Source organism: Plectrocnemia conspersa, unplaced genomic scaffold (assembly GCF_051122295.1).
Source record: "Plectrocnemia conspersa isolate PC_06_02 unplaced genomic scaffold, ASM5112229v1 ptg000011l, whole genome shotgun sequence".
In the NCBI taxonomy this organism is placed as follows: domain Eukaryota; kingdom Metazoa; phylum Arthropoda; class Insecta; order Trichoptera; family Polycentropodidae; genus Plectrocnemia; species Plectrocnemia conspersa.
Window position 1 is genome coordinate 6,299,087 of NW_028277175.1, and position 23,321 is coordinate 6,322,407.

Sequence of the window (23,321 nt, forward strand, 5' to 3'; positions counted from 1 at the left end):
ATTATTAATTGGAAAAAACTAATAATACAGCTTAATTAAGTATGACTTTATATATTTAATTTTCTATAATATATTTGATTTTATTATTATTATGGTTAGTGTATGAAGCTTATTTTTTTATTATAATATTTTAATAGGATAAAAATAATACGTGTTATTTGTAGCAAACAAATAAATAAACCAAATATATATATTTATTGAAACAAGACTACCAAATACTCCCAAAATTTCCATTTTAAAAAAATTCTAAATATATCACATTTATTATTAAAATATTTTTTGAAAATACAAAATAATAGTCGGATAAATAAATTTTTTTATAAACTAAAAACAGAATATTATTATTTAAAAACAATACCACAGCTTAAATAAGTATGACAAGCTCAATATACCAGTGGTAGGATCGGAGACTAATACTTAAAATACTTTGGTTTAATTTCTACATTCACCTATGTGTTTTTAAATTTATTTATAGTCTAGATCTAGAAGATCAGAAATAATGGTTGTTATATAATTACAGTTCCGATCGATCATCACAGATAAGGTTTTCTTAGATTTTTCAAATCTCACGGATAAAAATCGTGATGAATAATTAAAATAAAATTCAGCTAGGTCTTGCATGAAAACATATAATGATTGTGAGCTGCAATAATAGTTTATAATTATTAAAATTTAATCATTAAATTACAGATGGTAATTGTGTTTACCCCGTTGTAATACATTGGTCTGACGCTTGTTATTTCCCAAAACAATATTTACAACGACTTCATAAATAAATTTAAAATTTTTACTAAATTATCTTAGCGTCAAAAAGTATGTATTTTTTGTAGGATGTAGTGTAAGTCGTGTTTGAGAGAATTGATAGGAGAAAACTCTGATAAAATTGAAAGCTAATTTATAAGGTCAGAAAAATAAGCAGATTCTGCAAAAGTAAGATCATTTTTACTCATATAGACTCAAAAAATTAGTCTGCAATTGTTATAACATATTTTTATCGCTTAGCTATTGAAACAAAAAGACAGGATTTATGCGATTAAATTAGTAAAAGTGCAATTTCTCACATCGGTTTGTCATGCCAAAGTAATTTTACGGTTTTACACCGCTACCAAAGAATCGTACGGAACAAATAAAAGTGATTCCGAAGCGTGGGAATCAGACAAGTCTGATTTAATTGCGGCGTGCGTATCGGATTCCGATGTCGGAAAAGTCGTAAAGACGCCGGGGCGTCGCGTCGCGGAAAAAGCGGCGTCGGGTGGTCGTTTCGTGAAACATTAAATGATCGTAAAAATGACATAATGACGTCGGTGTGTCATATTAATAAATTATTGCTACTATTAATTAATATTTAGGTAAGCAACATAGTTATAATTTAAAATATATTGCTATAGAATTTTACTTTTGTGATATTTTTTAAATGATACGTATTTTTTATTATATTGGCCTTTGTAAGATTAAAAAATAATAGGAGATTAAAAATGATTAATTTATAATAAATTATCATAGTCTCATAGCGAGAAAGCGTCAATGTCTTGCTTTGATCAAATCAATATTTATGAGCGCTCTTAGTAGCCACAAGACAGTCGTTTTATAATGCGGGGGATTTACATGTATTACCGTTTTTATTTTATTATTATGCACGTCTGTAAAATAAAATAAAAAATAAATAAAAAACGACCATTCGGCTACTTCGCTTTGTGGGAATGACAGCTGTCAAGAAAATCGCATCGTCGGATCGCGATACGCGACACAGGAGATAATGCATTATTTATTACTATTTTTGCACACTGCAAAAAAACATGTCGAAGCGACTTTGGACATAATTGTACATATAGTCGCAAAAAATCGAATAATCCGGCCATAATAAGTGTTTGAGCTGGTGGAGAGAAAAAAAACCGATAGCCAAATACGAACAAAACGTGTTTTGCATACGGTGCCTATCTCAATCTGTGATATTTGGTGAAAAAAATGGTAATCATTAGATTTTTTGGTATGTTTTTTGTGCGATCAATGTATGAGTGTAATGATTAAAGATTATAAATTATTTATAATAATTGGACAATGGTTTTAGATTTATGAGGTAAATATAAGATTATATTTATATTCATTGTATGACTTATGATAAATATTGATAGAATTGGTATTAAAAATAATATTTTAATACCAACATTTATTTTTTTAAATATTGTTAAGATAATAAAAACCAAAAACAATAAGGTTAAATCAAACTGAGCTATTTTAAGATGCGCCATTTGCTATTTTTTTAGGGTTTATATGATGCAGTGTCTTGGAAACCCTTTTAAATAAAATATTTTTAATAAACTTTTCTTGTATTTTATTATTAGTACTAAATAAAACAATTGTCATTTTCGAGTGAGTATCCAACAGATATAAGATTATGCTTATAATGATAAATAACTATGTATATGAATAGACAAACGGTTAAATTTTGCACACCATCATATGTCAGCAATGACTGAAAAAAAAGCTTTCACGTGAATGATTACTTTCCGGTGCTTATATTTTTTACACACCGTTCAATTTATTAAACATTAAACATTTCCAGCATACGTGGGCGTATAGCGCGAAAGTCGACTATCATTGAAAAACGTTAACGGCGCAGCCTTAAAACGGTTTAACTTTAACCGGCTCATGCTCCTATCGCAGCGACGTATCGCGCTCGCACGTCACTATTCGATGGGAATGTTATTGATTCGCAGCGCCAGCCAGCGCGGCGGCTGTAGGCGCAACCAAAACCATCTGGGTGAGTCATGACGGACTGAATTGCGCTTATCTCGTTCGCGCAATGGTAATTTCAGTGCTTTAGTTTATTTTTTACGATTTGGAGCGTTTTCCGTAACGAATTCGGTAGCGGGGACGAGTGCCGCGTTTTCTTATCGCTGAAACGTCGCAGCGCAAACAATAAGAACGATAAGATAAGGTAGGTGTTAATTATTTAATGATTAACACGCTAGCACGTTGACATATCAACAATCCATCAGCATATATTAAAAATGTCAATCTTAGCAACCTAAACATGAATTGATAAATTAGATTTTGATAAACAATATTGTAGTGTCTTTCATAAGAAACCATTAACATTAAATAATAATTTAAAAGCTCTAAGACAATGGTTAAAAAATAATACAATATATGGACTCTAGTTTCAGTTTAGTGTTTCACAATACTTATTGATTAATATTCCGTTGTATTTATAATAAATAACTACATTTTTGTATGTATCAATACAGAAAAAAAATAGGGATTTCGATTCCTTGACTTTGACACCTCTCTACAGATATTCTATTATATTTTTTGCCTGTTTATTTTTTATTTTTTATTTAAGTATTCCAAGAAATAGTTGATTAAAAACTACTGTTTATTCTTGATCTGTTTTTTATGGAAAGATTATCATAAAGCTATGAAAAATTTATAAAAAGTATTAGATAAATCAATCTTTACTATTTTAAAGATACTGTATCTGTTCTAAGAAGAATGCATGTTATATTTAGATTCAACTTTGATAGTAATCGAGTGGTTAGAAGGGGATGCCGAATCCAAATCTCGGCATGCCGAATATCACTCTTTTTGAGGTCAGGCCGTGCCCGAAAAGTGATTGTGTGCGAAATTGTATTCAGTGTAAAAATCTCGTTATCTCCCATTGTTGCGACCGCGAACGCGATACCATATAACGTAACGAGCACGCCAAATTGGAAGTCTTTTCACGTGTGTGGTTGTGTGTGCTTCCTTCCGTGAAACACGACCGAAAGAAACTTTCGAATGTTCGGCCCGAACGAATTCGATTCTCGTTTCATTCTGGTCTAATGAGCCATGAACGCTGACCAACTTGACCGAAGTAAAAAATATACATATATACACTTACAAACGTCCATAGAGTCAAAAACATAATATTATATATGTATATAAAAATAGTAAAGATACACGTGTTTAACTATTACCAATATATTTGATTGAAAAACCATAGAGAGCATTAAATATTAATGGAAAACTATTTGAGAAAAGTACCCGAGAGATCAATCATTCTGACTTTAATCTTTACGATTTAGTTTGATTATGTTGTGAAATATAAAAAGCTAATGATAATAAGAGAAAATTTTCATATAGCTAATGATTTTTTATATTATTTTTTCATAACATTTATTTGAGCAAAACGTTGTTCATTGCAAATGTTAATGTAACTGGGTTTTAATTTTTTATTAACAACATAGATAATTTTAGCTTGTTCTTTTTCTTACCTAAAATATATTCATGGTTAAAAATTAATAGCAGTAAGATCTGGTGATTAAAAAAATGCCACTAAAGTCAATTTTTAGCGTTTAAGAAAACTAGATTCTAGTGACTTTATAAGATGAATCAACGAAACAAATTTTAATTTTACTGGTAGTCATTAATTTTTACAACACCATAACAATTCTGTTTAATATTCAGGCTGTTGAATCTCTGATCAAATGCATAAAATAACCAAAATTAAGAGACTTAAGCTTAGAATAAAAATGTATTATCCTTAGAGTATTTTTTAAATAAATATTTAAATACATATATATATACGTAAATAATATTTTTTTTCTTTAAATAGATTACAAAATATGTAATATTAAATTTAAGTGTATCTAGTGATGTACTGTCTATTTTTATATAATAAAACAATATTATTTTCAACTTTGGATAAGATTTATGTTTCTTTTTTATTTTGAATTATATATTAATTTTCACAAAAAAAATGAATTTATGTATTCACTACTTTTTATCTATTGTTGAATTTTCTACTTTATTTATTTCTTAGATTAAATTAAGACCATCGTGGCCTAACAGGTTACCCCAATGCGCCACGATGGTCGAAAACAAATTTTAAATTTATAAAACATAAAAAACGTATATATACATAAATATAACAATACTTAAGCATAACAAAAAATTATAAAATATCAAAATTAAATGATACAAATTGGATCAGATCCTCGTAGTTAACATTAAATAAGTCAATATGTAATGGCAGCGTATTAAGGAGCCGGATGGCCACAGCTATAGGCGAGTCGGCAAGTGCATGTCCTAGCCCTAACGGCCATCAAAAGAGGTCTCGATCGTGATTCTCGAAAATGTTCCGGAACCCAAAACTGAAATTGTCGACAGCACCTTTTAGTAATTTGAAAAAATGCTTAGCGACATACAGCTTTCTGCGAGAACTCAGCGAATCATATCCCAACGCTCCTAAAAGAAAGGCGCTGGGATATAAAAACGGATAATAACCAAATGTCTTTTTGTAAAGGTATCTTAAATACATTTTTTGAATTTTTTCCACTAAAAGGGAATATTTGGCTATTCGGGGATTCTAAATTATAGATCCCGATTCAAGAATGCTACGAACTAAGGTGTCATAGAGGATGCGAATAACTGACGGATCGTCAAAGTGAAAGGCATTCCTCATAACAAAGCCGAGCATCTTGGAAGATTTATCATAGACGTCGTGTATGTGTAGAGAGAACCTCCATTTGCTCTCAAAGGGGATTCCGAGATCTTTAGTGGAAGTTTCTCTAGTCAAAATGTTACCACCGAGATGGTAGAAATAAGCTGATGGCGAACGCGATCGAGAAAATGACACAGTATGCCACTTTCCGACACTAAAGAGCGACACCATCTCCACAGAGAGTCTAAATCACTTTGTAGAGAGAAGGAGTCCACAACAGATCGAATGCATTTATATAATTTTAAATCATCTGCGTACAGAAGAAAACTTTAATTTTTAATTGCTGTATTTATGTCATTAATAAATAACACAAAAAGCAGAGGTCCCAGATTGGATCCTTGAAGAACCCCTGAAGGGGTAAAATATTCTTTTGACAATCGTCCACCATAGGTTACAAACTGTCTACGATTGCTTAAATAACTCGAGAATAACCGAGTTAAATTATCTGAGCAACCGAGGTTCGACAATTTTTTAATAATAACCTATGACAAACTTTGTCAAAGGCTTTCTCAAAATCTGTATACACGACGTTTACTTGAATTTCCGCATCGAGAGAAGTTGTCACTGTTTTGGTGAACGACAGAAGGTTAGTAACAGTGGAACGGGCTGTTGGTCTAACAAAACTTGCCGAAAGTGATTATAGAGATATTTATGAATAATTATTTCAAATAATTTAGCAGGAGCCGACAACACTGCGACTGGTCTATAATTCTTTATATATAATTTGTCGCCCTTTTTATGAATAGGGGTAGCTTTTGTGCATTTCCATAGATCAGGAAATGATGATGTTTTGAGAATCAGATCATAAATCTATTTTAGAGGAGCAGCGAGACTGACTTCGCAACCCTTCAAAATAAAATCGGGAATTAAATCAGGTCCAGAAGTACGCACTGTCTTTAATTTATTAAATCCGTGTTTAAGATCTGAGTGCTCAGTTTCTTTGATGGTCAGTACTGAAGACCAAGAACGTGAAGAAACTTGTAATTAGTAATATAAAAGTAATATAACATATAATATTTTATAGTAAAATTATCATAGTATATCTATCGATGTATACTGTTTTTATTAAATACAATAATAATAATCTCGAATTTAGATTAAATTGATTTATTGTAATAAAAAAGTATTTACTAGTTTTATCTATTTTATGTTGAATTTCCTATTAGTAGTTCGTACTATAAAAGTCATAGGTATATGATTTAATATGCAAATATAGCGACATTATGCTAATATATTTTTATTATAAATATATTAATATAAAAAGGATCATCCTAAACGATTTGTGATCGATTACATTATAGACACGCAAGTCTTCCGAATTTATTATAATCTTATAAATTTGTCATATTATCATTCAAGAAACGCAACGGCAATTTAGTCTATAGCTCGAAGGAACGACAAAAGCGATAGACTTAAAAAATACACATTGCGTGTCTGTCAAATTTAATAAGGGTCGACTCACTTTAGAGGTAATTAAACATATTTTTCTATAATAAATAAATACAGTATGTTCAAGTATGCTAATCGTGTGTTAATTTTTTTTCACTACAATAATCTAGTCAATTTATCATACCGAAAACAAGGTAGTACGATATTGGCGATCCTCGTTAAAAAGCGATCATTCTTCGCATTCAGAGCATTTTCGAAAGGGTTTTAGTATAAATTAGCAAGCTTTATGCGTGGCGCGAAAGATTTAACTGCCGACAGTCACGAAAGGCTATCTTGGATTGCGTGCGAGATACTGTTGTTCTCGGCTCTCTTGCCAACAAGGGTCAAGTCTTGGAAGACTCCGAGTACTCGAGTAGAGGAAGCATGGGGAGATTCAAGGACGACCGGTCGAAGCGGACGTTATCAATTTGGCTTTCTCACTTCTTATGTGACCTTAAAAATCTCATGTACTCTTTGAAACATTGCTACGTTACGAATGAAACCAGATTGCTAAGAATCGATCTATCTGTATCTGTTATATAGATCAACTTGACCGGAACCACCTGCGGTCACTGTCGGACAAGCGTTTAGTCCGAATTCATTTTTGCTATATCTAAAAGGAGGTAGGTAATGTGCACGGAGATCGTATTCGCAGAGTGAACGAACTCAGTCGATCTATGGTACAGATAAAATATGTGGTATAAAAGTATGAATACGTTTGCTATTAAATGAATTAGAAATGCTATGAATTTAATTTTAAAGTATGTAAGACTCAGCTACTGTGATTATTTTGTATACTAAAAAACTAATGACAGGTTGAAAACTTTGAAACAAAAAATGTGAAGTTGTTCCACTTACATGCATGCAAATCTTCAGAAGCAATTTATCAAGTTAGTTGATGATTAACTGTATTTTTAATTTTTCGAGGGTGTTTTTGAAAGATGTAACGGTTTTTATGCATACATTATTTTAACCCTTTCACACAATAAACTCTTTACCATCACGTCTCCTTAGGAATGCTTTCGTTTCGACAAGGACTTGAGAATAGCGTCTCATGGTAACTCCAAAGAAATTCCAAATTCCGTTTCGAAAGATTCCTAGGAATTAACATATGAACGCGCGGCGTTGACATCCCATTCAGCGACGCTAAACCATTTTTCTTATTTTTTTTCTACGCCAAGAAACGCGACAGTCTACTTTCAACCTTTCATGGAATAATTAATGTTGCTGGCACAATCGCCTCTATTTTTTCTTTTTATTTAAAAAAAAATCAACAACATATAAACATTAATAATGACAAACAGACATTACGCTTGCGATTGCCCAAGCAATTATTAGAGCTTGTGAAAAATTACTTTTCGTTAAGCCATTAGCGATTATCGATTATATATATATATATAGGTGTTTTTTATCAGTTGTTCTTTTACAACGATTTAGTAATACGTATAAATTTTGCAGTATTTAAATTTCTCTTTGCGAATTTTGCCTCTAAACCGCAAAGGAAATTCTTGCTGATAGAGCATGATAATTACGTTTTGACACGGTTGTGGTTATTTACTATATATGTATATATAAATGCATAGTATGAGATATCAACATGGTAGGAATAGATAGCCTAATCGAATTTATTTGACTCCTTTAATCTAAAAATCGTTTAGTAAGCCAATCGTTCGATTATGTTTTTGTGTGTCGTAAATTGTTAGGGTCTACTATTCGAAATCTTATCTGTATTAATAATTAATCTGTGAGGTACCTATGGAATTTTACTTGTTATTTTTTGTATTCTCCACACGCACATGCACACACAAGCATACTGTTCGATCGCTATCACTCTACCTGCCTGAGAAGCATTCTCGTGTCTCGAGTAAAAAACCCCTTTTGTCCCATTCCCATTATTTGGTGGGTGTAGGGATTTAATCCCGCTGCGGTGGGACGATCTTGGCTGCTGATACAAGGGTGATGCACCCAGAAGTCGTATCAAATATGCATGCATATGAGCAACTCAAAAGTTTTTAAACTAAACTAATTCTGTAAAATACAGTTTCAATCAGAAGATTGAAGAATATGGGACATCAATAACGATTATGTGTGCCGTGAAATCCGAAACGGTTCACGGACACTGACCGATGAGGCTGGCTGGACCATTTGAAAGAAATCTCTTTAAAAATCGTGAGTGTGCAGATTGCGGCCGGTGGGCTCACAACAACACCTGAGCCAGAACATGGCCCACAGGCGTACAGCTCAATGGCCGCAACAACGCCGACGACCAAACATTTCTTATTGTATAATTTATTTTCGAGTCAATAGCTCCATGCTATATATTTTAAAATATATTTTTTTACAACAAATTACCTTGTTTATATCCGGCTTATGAACAACTATGTGTTAAAGGGTTGCATACATCATAGGATTAGTGGCTCGGGGGACCCTAGAGGTTTGGGACTCGCTGGCAACAATAACAACACCATATGCATAATAAACGATGCCTTGGAGATATGTTTGAAATTGGCTAAAGTCATATATACATAGTACATGTGTGTATATGTATACATATATATGTATACATATATATGTATACATATAAAATAAGTGCTTTAACTTTATTCAAAAGCAATAGTTAGTTATAATATATATTTGAAATATTCATATCATACATTTAAAATCATCTTTTTTATAATGTGAAGCTAATTTACTGTTTATAAACATCAGAATTATTCGCTTTTTAAGTTTGTATATTAACTACATATTCCAGAATATTCAGTGCGATAAGCTAAAATATATTATGACACATGATAAGGAGCACATTACCTATATTTTTTTTAATTACAACTTGTTTTATTTTAAATCAGATCATTTGTTGGTATACACAGTGAAACCGAATACTTATGTTTATCCTGTGTCGGTCCACTCCACAAAGGTACCTGTTTTAAGAAGTGCCATTCACTTATGAATTATTAAAAACCAAATTAATTACCTTGTGTAATTTAATAAAATTATAAAAAATAATATAATTTTAGTTATATTAAATCTTTTTTTGTTTAAGGGTAGATTTATAAATCTATGTATTTTTAGAAGAGCTTTTTAAATAATAATATTATAATAAATTAATGTTATCATTATTTTTATTTTTTAAATAAAATATTTTCCAAAGCGGCTTTACATTTTTTATATTCTTAGAAAAGATTTCTTATAATAAAAAATATATTTTTTTTAAATGGCTGCTGTGCTCATTGCAATGGTGCTATGATAATAATAGTGATATTTTGAAAAAAAAAATAAGAAAATATTTTTTCTATAGTATAAACAGACGTTTACAGCATTGACCAGAATAAAAAAGTTGTGCTGTGACATGGTGGTCACCGGTGCCCAATAAAAGCTACTTTTTATAGCAAAATCACGCAAAAAATCAATATACTACAATGAGCAATTGAAAAAGTAAAGGGATGATCCAAGATTTAATTATTTATTATAAATCTTCTTTTGCAACATGACAAGCGTTAGTCCAATATGTTATAACGAAATAAATATCAACAAAAACTATTAAGTGAGTATAGAAACACTTAACTGAAATCACAGTAATTTTAATTAATTATAGACTTTTATTACATCTTATAATAATATCACTATGCACTAGCTAGCAAATATGTTAATTATCAATACTTAAATAATCAAAGTTATAGAAGAAATGCTTACACTGCACGCAAAATTTGAGTTTCTTTATCAAATATTATTAGCAACTTTAATACACTTGCAGATTTTAAAATAAGTGTACAATATATCTATTTTGATACTATGATTTGTAATATTTATAAAAATATATTAGACCACTATGATTAACATTCTTGGAATAAAACGAAAGTGCAAGCAAAAATGAGAAACTTACACCACATAAGATAAAATTGCTACGAGGCATGTCTAAACTTTGGAAGGTTTGGAAGGCTTCGTGCTGAAATTTGTATATCAGCAATATAGGAAAATAAATAGTGTATAAATTCAAGTAAGTAACTAAGAATGTCAAACCTCATTTAAACAAACGTGCAAAAAATAAGCTTTTTTAAACATTTTATTATTCAAAAGCAGTGGTAAATAAAGATCGTTTAATTGACTTTACATAAGATAACATTTCTAAGAATTCTGGTTAAATTTTGAAAGGCTTGGAATGTTTCATTGCTAAAATTTACATATAGACATTATGGTAAAATTAATATTTTATGAAATTTAGTTATTAGATTAAAAATCAATAATGCAAAAATTGATAAAATATTGATTTGCTTACTTTATGACACATATTATTATAAAAAGTATTATAAAACAAGAACAATAACAAAATTCTAGCATTTTTAACAGGTAAAAGAGAAATGAACTAAGAGTAAAATATCATGATATTATTAATTTAAAGTTTATAGTTCACTAGTAAAATATTTTAAATTGGAAAGCAACACAATAAACATCACTTCTAGTAAATTTATGCACGTTTAGTACCAGAATCTTATTAGATATTCTATGCATTGGCAACTGGATTAGAACCGCTCGCATAGTAGGTACATTAAACCACTTCGGAACACCATCAATCTCTTTTACAATTTAATGTCTCGGACAGGAGAATTGATAGCAGTCTGGACTTAGTTTTTTACCTTTCGTAGACCGTAGCGCAGATAAGCAAGCACACTGCGCTCTCGATATCGAAAAAAAAACTTGATTTAGTTTCTGTGTGAGAAAAAACATCGAACTGCTCCGATAGATAGACCATTCATGCCATAGAAGAGCTTAATCCATTTTTTTAGAAAGTAATCAACTATCAATGTATGATGTATACATAATACGTATATAAAAGTGTCTTCTGTGAATAATTATAATAAATTTCCTGATAAAAAATTGGTCTAAAAGAGTATGAGAGCAACTGTTAATATAAATGGTAATCAATATAAATCATCATTTTTTTACGCGCCGCCAGTGATCAAAAATTCATCTCGCGGGATGTTTAATTATCCGATACAGCCTCCGCCTTTAAGGTATGTAAATTTGATGCCGCAAGATTTTATTTTTCTTGAGTCTTTTTCACGGGTCTAATTATACGCTGGTGAACCTTTGAATATTTAACGATGAATTTTTACTTTGCATCGTAATGAACTAAGTGTGTACACGTTTAATATGCACGCTGCGACTCAAAATGCTAAAATTGTTGATTGACGTGATTGTCTTATAGTGGTCGAACTGTTGACCCCCACGTGATATCAATACAAAAAAGTATAAAATAAAATATATTAAATCAAATAGAGTGTGATTTTTATTTAATCCAAATATTTTTATGAGACTTTTCGATTATTAAAATGATTCATTAAACTAAGTATTGCCTAAGATTATGCTTTGGTTTATTTTTTTACCTAATTGATTTAAACAGCATCTTTTACATCAGATCAAAACTGTTTCTATTTTAAAATTTACTGAAAAATTAAAAAAAATTAAAGTAAAAATCTTTGAAATTAATAATCTTATAGTGTTTTCATAGAACAAATGCTTTATGTGATATCAGAATTTTAGAAAATGTTTGTGCTACTTAAATTATAATTAGTTATGATTGCCAAGAAGAGAATAAGATATTGCACTAATATAAAAACATCGTTTTTATCACTTCAATAGAAGTACACCCATACCTCGCTATACGGCTGCTCTTTATACGGCCTTTCGCTATAACGGCCCTCTTCAATTAAGGCACGTTTTCGATTAACGGCCTAAAATGTTTCGCTATAACGGCAGAAAAACTTTTTTTTGATGTCGATTTTAAAAAAAAATTAAAAATAGATTTAATTTGCATAATTTTAAAATGAAAGGTGAAGCAGCTAGCGCCGATGAGGCCGCATCTAAGGAATATCCCAACATTTTAAAGGGTATTATTGAAAGAGGTGGTCATACACCTGAACAAGTGTTTAACGTAGACGAAACAGGGCTTTATTGGAAGCGAATGCCTGATTGCACGTACATTTCAAAAACCGAAAAATCTGCGCCTGGTTATAAGGTGTCTAAAAACGATTAACTTTGCTACTTGGTGCAAATGCCGCGGCTGATTTTAAGCTAACACCACTTTTAATATATTTGTCCGAAAATCCAAGGCCTCTTAAAGGACTAAATAAAAATCAATTACCCGTCATATGGAGATCCAACAAGAAAGCTTGGATGACTAAAGCTACTTTAGAGGATTGGTTCAAAAATCACTTTTGCACAGAAGTGAAAAAATATTTGCGAGACAATAACTTAAGCAACAAGGCTTTGCTAATTATGGATAATGCACCAGGGCATCCTACTAATTTATCCGAACTATCTGAAGATGTCATGATTGAGTACCTTCCGAAAAATACAACAGCTCTGATCCAACCAATGGATCAGGGTGCAATAGCCACTTTTAAGGCATATTAACTACGCCAGACTTTCCGACAACTTATAAGGGAAACCGATGGTAAATCTTCAATTAAAACATTTTGGAAAAACTATAACATCAAGGATGCTGTTGACAGCATCAGTGAATCATGGAAGGAATTAAAATTAACAACAATGAACCATGTTTGGAAAAAAATATGGCCAGAATGTGTAAAAAGTACTGATGCAGAAGTTAATTGCCTTCCTGAAATTAGGCAAAACATTTTGGATCTAGCACATGGTCTCGGCTTTGAAGGTTTGAACGAACGTGATGTGCTTGATCTACTTGAAGCTGATAGGGAACCCCTTTCATATAAGGAACTCATTCAGTTGCAAGCAGAACCGGCATTTGATGAAGAGACAGAGCCTGTTGTATTCAAACAGCTAACATAAAAAAAATTGTCAAAAGCTTTTTCCTATTTCGAACAAGGAATAAACATCTTCCTTGAAAACGATCCTGACGTCGAACGTAGCGCTAAAGTTTCTCGAGGAATTAACTCAGCCATTAGCTATTATGAATCACTGAAAAACGAAATAGACAAGAAGGCAAGACAAACAACGTTGGACAATTTTTTTAAGCCAGGCCCATTCTTACCAGCGAAAAATGATCTGCAGGTTACCATTTCTTCATCGTCTTCAGATTAAAGCTATTTTAAAAAAAATATGTATGTATTCATACACATATTTTATGTAACATGAAGTTGTTTAATTTTTGTTTATGGATTATTGCTGGTTTTTGGAGTCTGTTATTATTTTATGTACAAATGTATGTACTTGTTATGTATGTATTTTTGATTTAAATGAAATAAAAAGATAAAATGCATTTTAAATGATAAACCATGTTACATATTTAACAAATTTGGAACCGATCCCATTGAATTTGTATGAATTTGTATTAGAATAATTGATTCGTTATACGGCTTTTCGCTTTGCGGCCAAGTTTCGTGGAACGTATCTAGGCCGTAAAGCGAGGTATGGGTGTATATGTAATAGTATCATACAAGTCAAATGCTAAGTTTTGACTCTCATTAAGACTATTTTATCTACATAATATGTGCTGTAACTGTTTTTCTCTACTGCATTAACTACGTTGGGTTTCAATATACATATGTAGTACATAGATATATAAAAGTAGCATAGAATGAAAAATAATAGTTGTGAGATGAACCATCTAATATATTTTTTTTCTAACAGAAGCTTTCCGGAATGTGTAATGGGATACCAGATGATGGCTACACGATGGGTACCTACCGGGAATCGGTGTTTAATAATGGTACAAAATAAGCCGAGAGGGTACAAGATTGATGGATCGATAGATCTGAGAAGAATCTATTTTTATCGTAGGTTTTTTTTTTGAAGAAGTAAATCCACAAGTATCGAGAAGGCGTGAGAACAGCGATTCGCAACACATGCTATAAGTCACATATATGTGCAAATGTTTACTATGGATCAAAGATCGACGGCTCATTTCCTTTGCGGCCAAATCAACATGGCCGCATTATCATTACGTCGACTGCGGCCTGAGGCCGTTTGCGGTTGTTTATAAGCGCATAATTGATACGTACAGCGACGCTATCTGAGGACCGCAAGGATTGCGGATCGAATCGCTTCGCCTTTCGAACTTTCGTCGGATGATAAATTTGAGCTTTAAGCGCAAGATACCATTGTACCACGTGGCATTAGCTTGCTCTTGTTACTACGCCCAAGAATGCTACGCTTGGTCCAGTCCAGTGGGTATGAAAGAGAAGAACCAATTACGGAACAAAAGCGGATGGCAGATGGAAGCGAAAGCTTCGTTCTAAGGTTGTGAACTCTTGCTACGAACGTGTGCGTATGTTATGTATATATAAAAAGTATCAAGAAGCAAAATAAATATATACCATCAATTTAATATTTAATTATTAATATACAATTAATTTAAAAGATCTTTGACCACATTTTTTATCTAATAAACGCAAAAATAATGTTCTTTGCATTACACAATAGCACAGCATGCGCTTGCTCAAGCGCAGCTAAATTTTAATATAAATTGCGTGACTTCTTTCTCTCTCTCAATCTTTCTGTATCATTCACCCATCTCTCTCATTCGATTTGCATAGTATAAAAATCGCGGCTCTTATCGTGTCGCAATCGACAATAACGAAATTCGTACGTGATTTCAGCGTTTCTGTGTCTGATTTACGAAGTCGTCGAGTGTGCATTGGCAACAGTTCAAAATTAAGGGGTTGTTCAATTCGATCAGAAACCATTGATTTAATGATTGGTAATCGTATATGTATAGTAATTTGATATTATAAAAAAAAGAATCACCCAATGCACATCTAAGGGTTGAATATATGTATGTTTAAACTACACTACCTATCCAGCTCAATGATCAATTCATTATGTTTTCAGTTGATATAACAATGGGATATTTTGTTTATTTATAAACAACAGTTTAGCTGATTTCTATAAAATGCATATTAGACCTTTAAATTTTTAAATTGTTTAGTTATAAGTACTGTTAGGATTTTTTAAATAATGTAAGTAAACCTTGAATACGAAATACATAAAGTTATGTTGCATAATAATGGTTTTTTAATAATTAATTTTTAATTAACAACAATAATCAATATTTAGATATTAAAAGTACAATATTTTTTAATCAATTTAAAGTTGCTTAATCAAATCTATAGAGATAATTTAAAACATTTGTAATTTTGTATTCTTTTTGGTGTTGATAATAAAAAAATATTGCATTAATGAATTAAATAATTATGGAATAAGACGAACGTAGAAATAAAAATGAGTTATTCAAAAGCAGTAGTAAATTTATATAATTTTACTGACACTACATAGAATAACATTACTGAGAATTCAGGTAAAACTTTTGGAGGCTTTGTGCTAAGATTTGCATATTATTATTATAGGAATATAAATATTGTAATAATTAAAGTAAGTACCTTATAAAGTCGATAATTTCGTTTAAGGAATTTACTCCAAAAATATTCTACTTTTATATTTATAATAATATTTATAGTTTTAATAATAAAAATATATTGTACTAAAAAAATATCTTAAATATTTTACAATTCAATAGCTGAAGTAAATGTAGATCGTTGAACTCACAGCACTTTAGATAACATTTCTAAAAATCTTAATAAAAATTTGGAAGGCTTGGAAGGTTTTCATGCTTAAATTTGCATATCGACATTATAGGAAAATAAATATTGTATAAATTTATGTAAGTATCACAGAAGGCCAATATTTTTTTAAAGTAACTTTCTCATGAGAATCATTGGGAAATTTTAACTCTCAAATCAAGAAAAACTGCAAAGCGTCAAATCTTAAATGATAATTATAAAAATATATTGCACTAAAATAAAATGAATGACAATGAAAAAACACGCTTTCTGTAATTTTTATTTACCAATTCTAAAGCAGTGATAAAACTTAATCATTTAAGTGATAACTTAATAGGCTTTGTGTTAAAATTTGCATTTAAACATTACAGGAAAATAAATATTGTGTAAATTTAAATAAAGACTTTAGAAAGTAAATTATTTCGTTTTTGCAATTTACTCACAAAAATTATTGCGAATTTTTAATTCTCGAATCAAGAGAAAACTTTTATATATGTATTTAATTTTGTATAATCTTGAGTGATAATTATTAAAAAATACTGTACTGCTATTCAAAAGTAGTAGTAAATGTAGATTGATACTACATTTCTAAGAACATTTGTAAGACTATGGAAGCCTTGGAAGGTTTCTGTCCTAATTTCTGCATAATTTGAACATTTTAAAATCAATTATTTCGTTTAAGAAATTTACTAATAAAAATCATTGGAAAATTGAAAATTTTAGTTGACGATATTTTAAGTGTAAATTGATAAAAAAAAGTAATTTTTATGTACTAAAAATCATAACATATTTTTTGTGCATCGTTCATATTTTTTAAAAAGTGTCTTTAATTAACAAAATATAAAATAAAACTGACAATTTTAATATTAATTAAATAAATAAATTATTGAAGGCGAAAAATATCTGTAAATCAAAATCAAATTACCATTGGAAAAATAACGGATCGTTTTGATTTAGTTTTGCTTGTAGCATAACGAATCTGATTTACTACCATCGCAATGATACATCTCATATTTAATTAGCAAAGTTCCCAAAGTCACAAAAAACAACATATTTTACGATTCCGAAATCGATTCCGGGTTCGGATTAGATCACTCGATTCTTATTAACGTTCGTAATTAGACCGCCCATAAAAGAGCGACGCCGATGAACCAGTTTATACTACTAGATTGACAAATGGAATAGTTTTTTTGCTAAGAATCCATTACCACCAAACGTCGATTCGAATAAAAAGAAGTAGAAGAAGAGCAAGAAATGGCAGGCGAAGAGAAGGAGAGAAAAAAGCAATCGGCGAGCGCAAAGGAGCGCTTAATTAAAAAAAGCCGTCCGGCAAAAGCAAATCGGTTCGAATCGATTTACCATAAATTTCGCTCGAAGCTTTTGATCAATTTGCGGCCCCGGTGCAAATAATAAACGATAAAAGCGCATCGGGCCGCATTCGCAGCACGTACCTAGCTTTTTATATCTGCTTGCTGACTCGCCCGCATGGCTCGCGGGCCCCCGAGCCGGCCCTGTCAGGAATGTTTTAATAACACCGGCCCTGTGCTCGGCTCGGCAAAGAGAGGAAAAAAACGAGCCGAGAGCCGATTCAAATCTACTATGTACCCCTTGGAGTAATTACTCGGTAAGTCGAGCGGCCGCAAGGAGAGAAATCCAATAAAGGAGAGTGGAGGACTACCACGCCATTCCCGTTTATGAACTGCACTGTTACTATCGAGATTGCGTAAACATTCGATTGGAGATTAAAAGAAAAAAGAACAGCTTATATCAACATTTCACTATATGTTACATAACAACTTTTATTTTTAAATTAGGAATAGATCTGCATGATTTAATGCAATGTAAAAAATATCTGTATCGAAAACTTTAATTAAATTCAACAATATTGCGTAACCAAATAAGTAGTGAGCACAGAGGTTTAAGGCTTTTAAAACATATCCTTCTTATTCGCTATAAATTAAATAAGGCAAATCAATGAGAAAACTGGGTACATGAGGTACATAAATAATACTGATTTTGTACATCATAGTTTTAAATAATTATTGTTTGTAAAACTATCAAAGAAAAACCGATCAGCAATTTATTGATTGAAAAGTAATTTAGTATGATATAAAGATTAGTCAAAGTCAAAAATGGTTTAAATTGAGACATATTCAGCCGTGATTAAGATATATCTTAAGCATGCATCTGACATATAATAAGTAATAAAAAATATTCACCTGTGATCTCTGAGATGATCCTGTCTTCTAAACGCCTTTCCACATATATCACAAGAATAAGGTCTTTCGTCGGTGTGCGTGCGTTCGTGAATCAACAAATTGTACGACTTGGTAAACTGTCTATTACAAAACTTGCATATAAACTGTTTTTTAGGCCGAGACGCACGTCCGGGAGCCCTCAGGAGTCTCCTGTCCAGGTGGGCGTGCAGCTGGTGGGGAGGCAAAAGGGCACTAGGGTTCGGAAAGGCGAACGGAGCCGCAGGGCTAGGCCCAGCCGCTGACAAATACGCTGAGGGAGGTGGGTATAAGGTGCCAGCTTCAGATGGAAGCATCATGGCAGCGGCTGCCTCTCTGAGGGCCAGCTCTTTGCGCTTATCAGCCATCATGGCCATCAGTTCGAAGCTGGAGTTCCTCTTTTTCTCTGGACCCTCTTTCCCTGAACCCTCGCGCTCCCTTTCTAAAAGTCTCTCTCTTTCGAGCATATCTGCTGACATCAAAGCTGGATGCATTTCACTAGGATATAAAACTGGATGTAGAGTTCTAGTTGGCACTACGGGAACAAACGCGGACGTTTCCCGATGATTGGCAGAGAGCAAGTTTCCCCCTAAGCCAGCAGCCGCTGCCAAGTGCTGACGGTAGGCCGATTGAGTGTCGAAACCTCCAGATGAAGCTCGAGCTTCCGTCGATGACCCAGCGCCGCTCAAAAACTGTTCTTGCCTTGACCTCCCAACAGGCGGCGGGGTCCTCTCCTCGGCCATCGTGCTTCCACCGTCCGAAGACATGACGATAGAGTCTCAAAACCTGCAACAAAATATCAATTATCAGAAAGCTGCCATCTGGATACCACTCCAACACTAATGCTAGTTATTATCATTGAAATTCCGCTAGAGCGACATGCTCATTATCAAAATTAAAGGCATTCAAATCACAGTTTCTTTTGGCCGTCTCTCCGGTGCTAGTATACAGAGAACGACAAAAAAGTGTACAAGAGAACGTTTAATCATTAAAAATCCATTACGGTCGATCTTGCACAGCTCGGACACAAAAAAAAGACATTCCATACAAAATACCCCGTCGAGAATCGAACTCGCGGCTGGAAGATCGAGCCTTTATCGGGCGCTAATGTACATAAAATGGATCGAGGAAAAAGTAAAGTCGAAAAGCATTAGGGTAATTACCGAGGTGAGAACAAAAAAATAAACTCACTAGGAACGTCGTCTATTAGCCAAATGATAATTATAATACTAACGCACGTGATTCTGAGACTAACTTGAAATAAGATAGATATGTCTCTAAAATATTCATATACTATATGTAATATAATAACATAGAGATATATTTTTTATTTTTTTTTGACAAGAACTTAAATAAAAACCCTTTTCCAAAACAATAATAAATTCCCTATATATTTATGTATAATTTAAAAATTATGATGTAATAAAAACTAATTAATAATTAGTTCAATAATAATTATAATAATCATCTTAAAATCAATTTATGTCTTATGGATAAATATTATATTTTATTTGTAATAATTTAGTAAAATTTATCTATTTTAGATTGTTACCGTAACACTAAAGTTTTATTAAATTAAAGCAAAATGAAAGCCTCATATGATAGTTCAGAGTTCTATCTATTATATTCTCGAGCTGTTTGAGTGATTGTAAACAGTTTGTAACCAATTTCGGCCACCCTTATTATACTCTTTTAGGTTCCTCAAGGGTCCAACCTGAGTCCTCTGCTCTACGCGATATTTGTTAATGATACAAAAACAGAAGTTAAAAATTAATGTTTTCTTTTGTATGTAGATGATTAAAATGGTTTAGATGCTTTCCATCTGCTACGGATTCCTTCTCTATACAGAGCGATTGAGGTTCTGTATGTAACATTCTACCATTTAATGTTGAAAAAAGCCATACTGTGTCATTTTCTCGATCATGTCTACAATCAGACTATTTTTATGGTCTCAATAGAATTATTTTGGCTAAAGAAACTTCCACTAAAGTTCTCTGAATTACTTCTGGGAGAAGTAAACGCAGGCTTGCCGAGAGGGGGGGGGGGAAGGGACAAATTTTTGAAGCCCGAATGGAAAAAAATCATAGCAAGGATATATGTATAAAAAAAAGTAAAAACCGACCTCAAATTGTATTGTATTTTGTATGAATTTCAGGTACTATAAGTTCCTTCAGCCTTTTTTATACATACAAGAAATAATAAAAACGGAACATTGCCTTCAAAAATTGCCACTTTCCATGTAGTAAAAATATTCAAATACATTTTCAATAGTAGATATATTTCTACTAGCGAAAATATAATTTAAATGATAGGCGCTAATATTCTGCTCTAAAATGTCTATAAAACTCAATTTGACAATTGCAAAACGTATATTTGCTGTTCAAACCCAAATCTAAGCTAATGAAAATTCTAAAATTAAATAAAAGTTTTAGAACTTTTAATAGGTCATGTCAAAATTACAAACTAACCCAACTCATTTCTCAGGGGAAAATATGCGGAAGAATGAGTACAGAAAGACATCGCATATCACATATTGCTCCATAGTTTGTCTGCATTTCGATATTACACTATGTTTTAAAAATATTATAGCTATTCTTACCAATATTACTTTGGACTTACAATATAAGAAGGCTGATCAAAGTATTTTCAAACCGAATTTTGGTCAATAGGAGAGCGGAAAAACAATTATCACTTCTTAGAAGGCTAAAATTCCCGTCAAAAGCAATAAAATTGTGTCGACGCATTTGCAGTGGGAACGGTGGATAATTTTTATATTTATTTGTAGCAAAGAAAGAGTTAACTCGTACCTATTATTATTTATTCAAGAAATTAAATTACTATGTTAAAAATATATAAAATGGCATTTTTGTCATTAGGCTAGGAATCATTGTTTTCCTAGGGTCTTGGTTAGCTCTCGGTGGCCCTGAATTAGTGATATTTTTCATTTTACGAAAAACAATACATTTAAAAATTATTTAAAAATGACTGACTTATATTCTAAGCAGAGTTATTAAGAAAACGATAGCGTCATTTCAATCTCATCTAAGAATTATAAAATGGCTTTTAAAAATAAACTTAAAAAAGTGAATTTTACAGAAAAATCCAAAATGCTTGTCAATAGTCAATAGCAATTATTGTAATTTTTTTAAAGTGTATTAAAACAAGATGTATTGGAACGTAGTTCTTTCAAAAACAAATCCAGATTTACGTTTTACTTGTGTAATTACGTTTTTAAACTATCTGCAGAAATCGGGTTTTAACTGTCATATTGCTAAATGATGTAGAGTTCATCCTTAATATTCTAAGTCCTTAAAAAAATCGATTTAATCATATTCTAATGAAAATATATGTTTCAACTCCCATAATATAACATTAAAAATAAAAGGTTCAAATCGCATCATAATATGGTTATAATATTGTAAAGCCCTTCTTTCAAAAACATGTACGGCACGATAGAACAGTGGTAAAAGTCAATCAATACCCGAAAGACGTGGGTTCGAATTCCATTGACCCTAGTGTTTTACAATTTTTATCATGTACATATAAGAAATCGGAATTAGTGGTTATTATAAAATTATAATATCGATCGATTACCACAGGTAACGTTTTTCTTTTATTTCCTAATTTCACGTGTGAATATCGTGATAAAATTGAACTTGCTCTAAGCTGTAATAATAGTATAACTCATTACAGTGAGATATAAATAGATAAAATTAATTATGTTACACAAATCAGTATTTAAAAACCTGCAATCGTTTCTTGAAGATTGAAATTAGCTATTATTGTATAACTTTAATTCCGATAGATTGTCACAAATTAGGTTTTCTTAGATTTTCCTTATCTAACGTAAAAATATCGTGATAAATAATCATGAAGAAATCGAACTAGATCGTGCAATCTATTGATTGTAAGCTGTATTAATAGTTTATAAATTAATAATTGATTTAGTTACTAAAATACAAACATTTCTGAGATCTCACTATTTACTTAAATTAACTCCGTTGTGACGCATCGGGCTGAATTTAGAATGAATAAATGTATAGGGTGAGCAAAAGTTTATACTTAGATTAATCATGATTCGAGTTTTCTATCAATTAGATTAAATTATTGAAAATTAATTATTTTATTTTATTAGAAAATTAGAGATGTCATAATAAACAATTAATTTAATTATAAATAAAAATTAAATACAAACTTAATAATTATAATTTGAATTAATAAACATTTTAATTAAAATTCCGCAAAATCTACGACTTTTTAACGATGGCACACAAAATGCGCATGCGCGCACAGGAATCGCTATCGTTAATTTATTGTTAAATCCCAGAACGGTCCGTGAGACTCTCGTAACCGGTATCTTTATATCCCTCTCTCTCTCTCTTTCTTTACGCATTATGGTTATTACGAATTGGTTTCGTCGGATTCGACACGTTGTAAATATATAATATTTTAATCTCATCCATCTACCTCACCCGTTCGAGCAGATGAGAAAAAAAAGCAACTTGTGTACATATTACACACATTGTAGCTACGTACACAGGTATCGCTGATATATAAAGCATATCGTGTAAACCGAGAAATTACACAAAACGAAACGCTCGTATCCCACAATGCGTGTGAGAATCGAGCGACGCGGAGTAA

General features: G+C 31.6%; 1 protein-coding gene across 2 annotated transcripts in view; it reads right to left on the reverse strand.

Moving 5' to 3' along the window:
* The window catches only part of bowl (brother of odd with entrails limited), a 61,122-nt gene that overhangs the window by 27,125 nt on the left and 10,676 nt on the right, over positions 1-23,321 (reverse strand). For both annotated transcript variants that reach the window (XM_088196477.1, XM_088196478.1), the window contains exon 2: positions 18,666-19,466. In XM_088196477.1, the coding sequence (XP_088052603.1) occupies positions 18,666-19,447 (782 nt within the window). In that variant the 5' untranslated portion in view covers positions 19,448-19,466. The remainder of the gene's footprint in view (positions 1-18,665; positions 19,467-23,321) is intronic.